At 34.2% G+C, this 11608-nt stretch overlaps 1 protein-coding gene across 5 annotated transcripts in view; it reads right to left on the bottom strand.

The window, feature by feature from the left end:
* Positions 1 to 11608, bottom strand: part of Dzip3 (DAZ interacting zinc finger protein 3) — a 113359-nt gene that overhangs the window by 91060 nt on the left and 10691 nt on the right. For 2 of the 5 annotated variants that reach the window (XM_029567510.1, XM_008841427.2), the window contains 2 exons: positions 6771 to 6873; positions 3788 to 3857 (listed from right to left, as the gene is read on the bottom strand). In XM_029567510.1, coding sequence (XP_029423370.1) covers positions 3788 to 3857; positions 6771 to 6802 — 102 coding nt within the window. In that variant the 5' untranslated portion in view covers positions 6803 to 6873. Of the gene's footprint in view, positions 1 to 3787; positions 3861 to 6770; positions 6874 to 11608 lie in introns of those variants that run through there. The other 3 variants (XM_029567509.1, XM_029567511.1, XM_029567512.1) reach the window with 3 other exon arrangements.

Raw genomic sequence — 11608 nt, 5'->3', positions numbered from 1 at the left:
AACTACATGATTAGAAGAAGCATTTCACTACAGATTTAACATATTCAGTAACACACTCCAGAGCAAGAGTACATCTCTTTCACAAGTGGGTGCAAGTTTCTAGGTTCACAGTTGAGTTAATACAGTTATACAATACTGAACTTAGCATAAGCCCTGGAAGACATAAAATTGAATGAGTTTTTTAACTTTTAAAAAAGATCTCCTTCAAGAATTTTTGCAGACTTAATATGGTCATCATTAATGGTTAACGGATAAGTATATCATCAAGTCCTGGTGTACTACCTATTAATATTAGTTGTGAAGAGCTAGTGGAAAAAGAGAGATGGATAAAGGGATTGGAACAGACGGATGATAGCCTTTCTTCAAACGATAAGATACTTTGAGAATATGGCATTGTGGTTAGTTTCTAAAAAACAGAACAACAGCTTATTGCATAAAGAGTTTAAGTTATTAAAACTGCAAAAGTGTGGGATGCCTGACTTTTTGGGTCTCTAGCAGAACAGTAATTACACAAGAAAGTAATTAGAAATTGATAAACCTTACTGGAGAACTGTCTACTTCTCTCCTCCACAGTTGAGTCTTAAATTATTCCCCGATCCCTACCCATTTAAAAAAGAACACCTTCAATTTTACAGTAATTCAGATAAGACATCCAAAATCTTAGAGAAAGGTTAAAAATTTACTAAATCTCTGCAAAAGTAAATAAGTACCAGTAGTAGACTTGAAATTTTTCAAAAGGATATAAAAATTCTATAAAATGTATTAAAGCAAATTATTATTGCCTGTAATTTATCTATTTTAAACTAAAAGCCAATTCAGATGTTACAAGAGAATCTAACAATATTACAAAATTTACACCCAGAGTCAGGTGTGGTGGCACACATCTTTAATACCAGCACTCAGGAGGCAGAGGCAGGAAGGTACCTATGAGATTCAGTACAGCCTGGTCTATATAGTGAGTTCCAGCCCAGCTGGGGCTACAGCTCAAAAAAAAAAACCAAACAAATAAAAAGCATGATTATAGCATGAATAAGTATTTCTTCAACAAAAAACATAAATTTCATGCATTTTAAGTATCTCAAATTTTAATATTTTCAACCATGTCAAAATAATTTATGCCTGGTTCATTTTTAAAAATTTGATGTCTAATTTCAACTGAGGTTCAAATGTCTACCTTTTCTTATTTTTGTAATCCTAATTTTTGTCTAGCACTGTCTCTTTTGGATCCTATTTCCTTGGTTCCTGCCTTTGCTCAACAATATAACTTATGTACATTTGCATATATTATAATTATTCTGAAAAGTTTCCTATGATAAACTCATGCTATCATATTATTTTATTTTTTTTTGTCCTATGTTCCTGCAAAACTTTCCAAATTTTATTAGCATGTGACTATTAATCATTATATAAAAATACATGGGGCTTTGGAACCATCTCTAGTCCCACTGCTCCAGAGCTCAGGCCTTCTCTACTACCTAGTAAGAAGCAGCTTATTCTGTTCCCAATCTTCTTAGGCCTTGACCCTATCACACTGAGGCTGCCAGAGTTTGCCAGATACTGTCATTCATTCCCCTGCTTTGGGACCATCTCCAGTCCAATTGCTCTAGAGTTCAGGCCAGAAGAATAATGCTTAGCTCATGTTAAAAACCAGAAGGAAATGTATTAGTTCAAAATCCTTCTGAAAAATACACATACAATAAATACATGAGTGCATGTGTATAGCTGAAGGCTATATAACAAAAACCAGTGTCAGGCAGTAAGAAAATCCTTTTAAGTTGTTGATCAGGGTAGTCGAAGAGATTCCCCCAATATCACAGGTTATTGCCACAGCCCTTGACTGCCTCTCAGAGCTTGAAGGGAAGACCCTATTACTGAAGACAGGCTACACTTGGGATACTGGACATGGAGCAATTGGGCTGAATTGACCTGGAAGCCTCCTCCCAGGAGGCTAACTCTGATGGATTAGAGGATACTATGTAAGCTACCAAGGGAAAAAACCAATCAAGAGTCCTACCCAGGGATAAAGACTAATAAAGAACAATGGCTAGGCTAGCAAATGATCTCTATTGGTGCAAAGTGGCACTTTTATCTTAAGAGCAATCAACAGCTGTCTAATTGGGATTAAGGCCTGCTCGATGGGAGGGAACTCATATGTAGTACTGTAAACATAGCCATATACATGGCTGGAGAAGTCATAGATCCTAGAGAAAAACCTATTTTTGCCACATCCCTAGGACATTGTAATTTCTTACTATATGCCAAATATGCATCCTCATCTACACAGACAAATGCACCTTTCACTCCTCATCAAAGAAGTTTCTTTTTTGCAACAGATGGAGACTATTACAGAATTCCAAATCTAGCCAAATGCTGAGAATAAGTCTGTGAAATGCTCAACCAAAATGACACATCTTTAGTGCAACCTCTATATTTAGGATGGATGCATCTCAATTCTCACCAGAGAATTTTCCTTCTACAGAAGATGGTGATTAATACGGAAATTCACAATTGGCCAATATACAGAGAACAAGAGACCACAGAGTGCTTATTCCTGATTAGGCCACCTATTACAAACTTCTGCCTCCCAAGGCTTGGGGATCTTTGTGGAAAAGGATATGGAAAGGTTGTAAGAGACAGAGGGGGTAGATGACCATAAGGAAACAGTCTTTCAGACAGCTGATCAATTACTCATATGAATTCACTACAATAGAGACAGCATGCACAAGTCCTATGCAAGATCAAACCAGAAAAAAATCCCAGCATAGACATGGGGAAGTAAGAAAGAAATCCCAACCCATCCGGAGGAAATTTTGGCAACTGATGGCTGCTGGGAGGGGAAAAGACAGCAGTGCCTTTTTTTCAGGGATAAGACTCTTGGTGGGTACAGTGGTTGGACCCATACTAAAGGACATTTGGACTCTATAAAAGACAAATCTCAGACTCCATATGCTATGCTATATATAGAAGAGAGTTCATTAAATTGGATGGGGAGCAGTGGAGGAAGATGTGGATAGGGGAGAGGATCTAAATACTATCAAACTATATAGCATAAAAATCACAAAAGTTCAATAAAAAATAAAATTAACAATACATATGGGAAAAACTACATGAAAAGTAAAAATTGTATTAACAAAAACACTGCAAATGTCCTTAGCAATTCTTTCACTAAATATTTTATTCACATAAGTAAATTAATCTACTATAAAGTATATCCTCATTGAAAAGTTTTATATTAATGTATAATTCAGGTTTATTCTCTTTTAATTAGAACTAGATGCTCTAATAGTAAAGATAATAAAAGGAAGGACATTTCATAAATAACTTACTAAAACTTCTTAATAAATAAAATTCTGTATATGTGTTTTCTTTCCATGTATCTATGTTTTATTTTGTTTGAATTATCCCTCTAAGAGATAAATGAGGTGGGAAGGGATGTTGCTTAGCAGTACAGTGCTTGCCTAGCATAGCTTCATCCACAGTATTGCAAAGAAAAAAAACAAAAACAAAAAAAAAGACAAATGAGAAGATTTTTAAAACACAGCAATTAAGATGCTTCTGAGTGAGTCAGTTCAATTTTCAACCAACTTCATCTTCAGGTCAGGTCTGTCATTAGAATGATAGCCTTGACATAGAGTAGCAAACAACCAAGAAAGATTTCATTATGAACAACTTAATTTTTCAAACAGGAAAATGATTCATTAAATTTTTTAAAGAGTTAGCATTATAACATATACAATTACTCATTACTAATTTATTAAAAGTTAATGAAAATTAAATTTCCTCTTACCAGTTCACTGGTCGATTTTTCTACCTTATTCTCAGTTTCCTCCTTGGTCTGCTCTTCCACAGCAAGATCTCTACTTTAAATTAAAATAAAAGTGTATTAAGAGCATCTCCTCAAAAAGATTACAAATGGTGGCAGAAAAGAGTCTAAGAATTGAATTTTTTAATTTTATTTATTATTTTTATTTTATGCGTATGCGTGTATTGCCTGCACGTAGGTAAGTGCACCCATGTCGTGCAATGCCCACGGAGGTCAGAAGAGGCTGTCAGATCCCCTAGAACTGGAGTTACAGACAGTTGTTAGCTCCATGTGGGTGCTGGGAATTGGGTCTTCTGCAAGACCAACCAGTGTTCTTAACCGCTGAGCCATCTCTCCAGGCCCTAAGAATTGAATTTTTACTGGAAACTTTCACAGTATCAAAGTATCACAAATATATATCAAAGACTGATAATGGGAATAGGTATCACATCTCTTTAGAGACTCAAGTTAAATAAGTTTTGCTAAGTACCTAGTTGATGATGGTAGAGAAAATAGCAAACTGATATAATAAACTCTGTATCTTTTAATACACAATAGACAAAAATATTGGGGCGGGGAACCCTATAGCAGGGCCGGGGAGATGGCTAGTGGATAAAATGTTTGCTGTGTAAGTATGAGGACCTAATTTAGGATCCCTAGTACTCACATAGAAAGTCAGGAATGGTGGCAATGGTCTCTAACTCCAGTGTTGGGGGGCCAGAGACAGGTAAATTCCAGGAGCTCTATGTCTAGCCAGTGTAGTTGAAATGATGAACTTTAGGTTCAAATTAATGTGAGTAATGATAGAAGGAAATGCCTAACGTCAACTTTTGGCATCTATAAACATCTACACACATGAGTGTACCCATATACACATTTACAGAACATAAACTTATGTCACTGTATCAAGGTAAAGAAATCAAGGAAATGAAATATGACCTCCTCTAAGTCTTTGAAAAGTTCTGTGTGTGAGTGGCTATGAAGATATGAACGGTTAGGAAAAAATACATACAATATATAAGAATATATTTGTGTACACACATAAATACACCAACACACACACACACACACACACACACACACACACACACAATTTTGGTAAATAGACCAGTCTGGCCTAGGACTTTTAATCCTCTTGCCTCAGCCTTTGAATGTTGAGGTTACAGGTATGTGCCATAATGTCATAATAAAAAATATCTTTATCACATCATTTTATTTTGGGTTTAGAGCTCCTAGACTTAATTTTGCAGTTTTTCAAAAACACTTTTTAAAGGAAGGAGAATCATATTTATGATGGTAATAAGGAATGACCTGAAAGCTTTCACTTTTGATGTTGATTCACACATGAATTTATGCAGTGTTATATAATCAACTAAAATACATATTTATAAGGTTATTGTATAGCATCATATAGGAAACAGGATTGTATGGGATTTAAATGCTCTTAATAATTGTGCATAGTGGGATAAATAATACTGAGGTAAGAAATATATTTACACAGGATTATACTTTATGAATATCAATTATAGTACATTTATGTACTCATTTCACAATCATGCCATCTATTATTTATGAAGTGATTTTATCAGGGGAAACCTGGGCAGATAAACCACTGAAATATTTCAAAATACGGCTATCAGTGCACTGTCATGGCAAATACAAGCCTATTTTCTACTTTGTTTACTATCTATGTTCATCCACTGCCAAGCCCGTAACAGCTTCCTGTTATTAAGGAATGAACACAGTAGTATTCTGAACCTCCTCTACTTGCTAATTCCATTTCATGGTCATTTACTCTAATTCAATAGTATTCACTTTCAGATGACTATTAGTCAACTGTGACACTTTGGAAACATCCAGATAGCCTAACCCTGCTTCAGAGCTTCTGATACACGAGCTGCTATATTTTCTATAGACTCCATAGTAATGTAGGCATGTAACCCCAACTAATCCTTACTTCCTATAATTATACAGGTTTAAACCCCTTTTCAAGAAGTTGCAAATCTTCCACAGGAAGTATCCAGCATTTAAAAAGTTCCTAATTTTTTGTCTTTTGTTTTCTTATATATATAGTATGTGTGTGTGTATGTGTATAAACATACATGTAGTACTAGGATTGAACTGTGGACCTAGTACCTCTTAGGCACATGCTCTACCATTGAACACCATAATTATGATGTTTTAAATTTTTTATTATGAGAAAAGAGTCTAGCCAAATTTCCCAGGATGACCTCAAATTCAATAGTCGCCTACCTTAAACTCCTGAATAGCTAGGATTAAAGGCATGTGCCACTACATTTAACTTTTTTCTTTTTTAACTTTTTCTTGCTGTTTCCTAGTCAAATGATCTTCCAGTTTTCCTTGCTTCAATATTCATCAAAACATCTTCATCTTTAAAAATCATATCTAATAAGACTTTGTGGAAATCCAATCTCCAGTCAGTAGTGTTTCTTCCACTGAGCCACAGCATCTGTAAATATACTTAGGTACTTTGCTTACAGATGTACTTTTTAAAAATGTATCTTCTAATACATCATAAACCCTAAGTACGAAGCTTTTTTTCCCTTAGTCTTCTCTCTTTAACAAGAAATAAATAATGGGTCTTCTATGTTGTACTTAAGTTACCCTGTATGATGTGGTTATTCGTACAAACATTAAAATCAATGAGATCTTAAACATATTAAGTCAATGTAATGCTGGTTAAAACACTGGTTTGGTAAAACTATCCCAGACAAAGCACAATGTTTGATTCTTAGCCCTTTAGCCAGTGTAGAACCCCTAGAGAATACTTCTAAAAATTAGATTTCACCAAGTCTAAAGTTTCCACCAACCAAAGTTGCTATAATTATTTTGACACTTAGGGGTATCTCACTTGCAGGTTTCCAAGGTTGTGTGGAAAATCTAACGCTATGGTGTCTTTGGAACATAAAAATTGCAGGGTTTTTTTTTTTGTCAAATCATTTCTTACCTCACAAAAAATTCTTCTGTTAGAGAATCCATGTTGCACAATGTTCCTTTAATAAGACTTACTTCAATGCTTGTAAGATGATTTTTACTATTGCCATTTAAAGCTGTAAGAAAAATAATGTTTTTAATGGGAAGGTAAACTTTTTTCTTTCTCCCCTGTATAAAGAGTAAATTAATTTTTCTTGGCACTTGTATAACATAATTTCAACAACCAAAGATAATCACTGCCTATTAATGTACTTTTTTCTAGGCATAGGTATATTTTGTCAACTTATAATCATATTGAATGTTGTACTCTTTCTCAACACTGAATGCTATATCAAAATTATCCTTCATGTTCTTTTAGCCTCTTAGTAAACAATGGTTATACAACCGTCAGTTCATCATCATTTTTCAGTACTGAGGATTATACCTAGGACCTTATGCATGCTAGACAAGTGTTCTATTTACTATTAGACTTCTAACCCTACACCTTTTTCACTTTCTATTTGAACACAAGATCTCACTGAAATGGCCAGTCTAGCTTTGAACTCACTCTTCATTTCATTTTTTTCCACTATAAATGATTCTATAAACTCCATTGGTCTATAACACTTTTACTATATTTATGGCATTTCCTTACAGTAAACCCACAGAACTATAATTACTAGGTCAAAAGATACTTTGAGCTTATTGATGCATGGTGTTAAATGGTTTCCACAGAGACTTATCAGTTCCTGCTTAATTACAACCCTAATAGTGGTAATAATTTTATTTCTTTTCCATGTAAAGAGTATATAGCTACTCCCCCCAAATGTATGATTGTACAGTTCCATAAAATAAGAGATGGGATGTAATGAGCCCTTGCTTATTATATTCTCTGTTTTAAATATTAAATGATTTTTTAGATGTTTCTTGAAAGAACAAAAATACACTGACAATACAAATGAAACAAAAAGGGACTAGAGTATCATTATTGGCTATTTATTTACTAGCTCTATTTATTCAAAGAACAATTCTTATACAATTAGTCCCACTTGATCTCCTTTACATTCTATAGTCTTTAAGCCTCTAGACTCAGCAGCCTCTGTTAGGTTGGCCTCCATTTCTGATCTTAGTAAGCTCAGAGGTGCCAGAGCAAGTGACTATAAAACCATTGCTAAATGCTCTGGGACAAGGGTAGAAATCATAAAAAAAGAAACTGGAAGCTATAGTATAAATAAAGTAGATCTGCATTTCCTTCCTACCAAGCATAAGACAGTATAGTGTCTTATTTGTTTATTTCAGAAACTAGGTAGGCTCAAACAGTATATCTGATACATATTCACAAATCAGACTGGTATATCTTTTTAAAGTTCACTACTAAAAGAAAATTTAGCACATGCAATTCCTAAATCAAGAAAATATATTCTACAAGATGAACTAAAAATCACCTATTAAGAATTCAGATGGTATTTTAAAAACACCATCTGCTTTGTTTTCGTTTTTGAGACAGGATTTTACTATAGTGCCCCAGTTGGTCCAAAACTCCGTATGTAGACCATTCTAGGCTGGCCTCAGTTTCACAGCTATCTACCTACCTCTGCCTTTGGAGTACTGGGATTAAAGGTATGCTCTACCACACCCTGATAAACATTGTTTTTATGATGCTGATCCTCCTTTAAAGTCCCCAAAGTCAGTTCTTCACAGAGATTAAAAACTGCAGGATCTAACTCTTGCCTTAAGGTATGAGTATCTTTTTTTTTTTAGTGAATTTAAGACAGGGGAGGAACCAAGTCCACCTTGGTACAATGTCTCTAAGTTCTATAGAGATTACTGCAAATCAGGTTTATTCTTATACTGGCAATATTCTACATTTGACTAATATTAAGCAGTACATAGAGATTTGAGAGGCAAGAATAATTCAAGAAATTGATGTTGATACTACTAAAAACACAAATTCAAAGACACATGGCAGGAGGACTAAGAGAAATTTTTTAAATTTCACTATGAAAAACAAAGGCACCTCTTAATTTCTTGCAGGTCCTCAATCAAACACTTCTATGTATCAGCTTTATTATTCATTTATGCAGAATCCGGGTCTCTGGAATAAATCATTTTATTCTGCAGTTTTACTAAGCAAACAAAAATCATAGTCATATTTAAATTTGAAATCTCTGTTCAATTACTGATGAAAAATAAAACCCAGCTAGTCTTTCACACTAGATTAGATCTGTATCATGTCTTTAATAAAGATGTACAAAAAAGAACTAGCTTTTGAGAATTCTGTAATTCATTGAACTATTTTTTCTTATATGGTTTCTATAACTCTGGTAATTCTAATAAAAAGTAATAATTAAGGTATTATTTTACAGCCACAACACACAAATATACGTCTTTTCTAGACATTTCCAGAATTTATAAACACTCAAACATGGAGACCTCTTTTTTCAATAAGGTATCTAATAAATAACTGCACAGATTACAGGAAAGACATAAAGGAGAAAATTTTCTGGCTACAGGGTATACAACAGATTTCTATTAAACTGTTCAGTATTAAGCTGAAAACAGGTGAAAAATCAGTAATTCAAAAGATATTTACATCCTGAATTAATATTTAAGAAAAGCTAGTAGCTTTTCAGTCTGTTTAAAATACAACCTGGGATGAATCTCTGTGATGAAAGGTTTTTCAGGAGAGGATCACCAATATCATTGCTTCCCAGGAGCAAAGCAGGTGTTATGTGGCAAACGCCAGCATTCAGGAGCATCAGTAGCACTTTACAGCCTCTGCTGGGGAGGAAGACCTAAGTGCCTAGCAACCGAAAGGAAGTCACCAGCCTGAAATGTTACTACTGTTCTACTGTAATAATCCAAAGGTACTTAACATTCTAGAAGAGCTTAGAGGAACCCACTTAAAGTCAAGATTAACATAAGAGAAAGGGTGAATCTAGTTTCTACTAATGTATCCAACAGAATTTCTTTGTTGGCAAGAAAATTGATTTATTGTCTTCCTGAAACTAAGAGACTGCTTTTCCACAGAACTTATTCAGGCTCCTGTTGGTTGACTGGAGGGTAAGCTGAAGTGCACTGTAATTATAACACATCTTAGCCATCAGTAATTTTATCTGCAGGCTGTTTTTCACTAGCAGAAAAGTAAGTGTTGCTATCTATATCAGTAATATGCCTTTCTTCTTGTTGCCTCTGAGACCTCAGTTCCTCTTTTTTATTTATTGCAATTACAACAAACTCATTTAAGTTATGAAAGTGGTTTTGGTTTCCATTTTTAGGATGTGCTTATTTACATCAAAGTAGGCATGACACTTATTTATGATCATTTAAACATTTAAGTTAGAGCATCTGTCACATCCTTTAGACTATATACGGGAATATTTTTTGCAAAAGTCCATTCAAATGTTTATCTTGACTAAGCTACCTCACCAATTTCAAGGCTCTAATTTGCTAACAAGTTCACATTTTCAGAAGGTGGGTAGAATCCTATGAATTCCCCACCTTTCCCCACTCTGGTACTTACAGATGACATAATGGCAGGCGGAAAACCATCAGTGTAGGAAGCACTAAAAGGAGAGCTTACACTTTTCTCAAGGCTAGTAGCTTGAAAATAATGTATTTATTTTTCAGAAGAGAATTTTATTGAGAATTTTTCTATGTAAACTGAACTTTTCTCAGCCCCTTCCTCGCAACCAAATCTAAAGATATTCTCATCTCTTGAAGCACAAAACTGTCCTGGGTTGAGAACCACTAAGTTAAAATTTAGAATGCACTAAGATAATAAAAGCATAATTAGTAAACTTGGGAAAGATATTTTTTTTCTCAGAAAGAAAAGACCATTCTGGTTATTATGCAGTATATACAAATACAAACAATAAAATGTCCCTACAAGAAAGTGAAATGGCAAAATATCTCATTTGAAATCACTTTATAAGATTACAGAAGCCTGTTCCTGAACATACTGGCTGTTTAACTTTATGTAAAATTTATTCTGTGTGCCTCAGTTTCTAAAAATAGAGATAACAATGGCAATTCTACTTCATGGTGTTATGAACAGTACTTGTCACATTGCAAGCATTATAAAAAATTGTTCCTTTCACCACCATTTTCATCATCATAATTATCACCATCATTTCTCTGTTTAAGTACACAGCAAAATTTGCTCACTTTTCCTCTATCTCTCTACTGTAATGGGAAAATACAACTGTATGGGAAATAAAGGTAATGATGAGATTTAAGAGAACAAAAATTATTTTTCAACTATATTAAATACAACATAAACAGAAATTTAGAGTGCACTGTTCAGCCCCTTCCGTTTTCGTATCAGCACAAAAAACATCTATTGTTGTACTCTGGTATCAGTGTATCATTTTTACCAGACCATTACTGATAAAAACTTAACTTGCTCTGAGTTAGAGACATTAAAGGCAGTTTTGCTATTATAAAATGCTGAATTTAACAATTCTGAATAGATAATGATAAAATTTGATAGTTTTAAAAAGGTGTTTTCATGAGTCTGTGAGAAATAAGCATATTCCAGAAGTTCATGAGTCTGTTGAGAAACAGAATCTGATGCAGGTAGCTTATTACTCCTCCTAAATTTTACCCAAAAAAACTCCGAAGACATGCACTGAAGAGTTGGCTCAGTGTTTAAGAGCACTGGCTGCTCTTGCAGAGGACCTCGGTTTGATTAATAGCACCGACACGGCAGCTAACCAATGTCTGTAACTTCAGTTCCAGGGGATCCAACACCTACACAGGGATGAACATACATGCATGCAGGAAATACACTCATATACATAAAATAAAAATAATAAAAAATATAAAAAATTCTTAAGACATGATGTTATAATTACTACAAGATTTAAAAAC

The sequence above is a fragment of the Nannospalax galili genome, unplaced genomic scaffold (assembly GCF_000622305.1).
Source record: "Nannospalax galili isolate Female #2095 unplaced genomic scaffold, S.galili_v1.0 scaffold261, whole genome shotgun sequence".
Classification (NCBI taxonomy): domain Eukaryota; kingdom Metazoa; phylum Chordata; class Mammalia; order Rodentia; family Spalacidae; genus Nannospalax; species Nannospalax galili.
The sequence above is the reverse complement of the archived record's forward strand: the minus strand, read 5'-3'. Positions and strand labels throughout refer to the sequence as shown.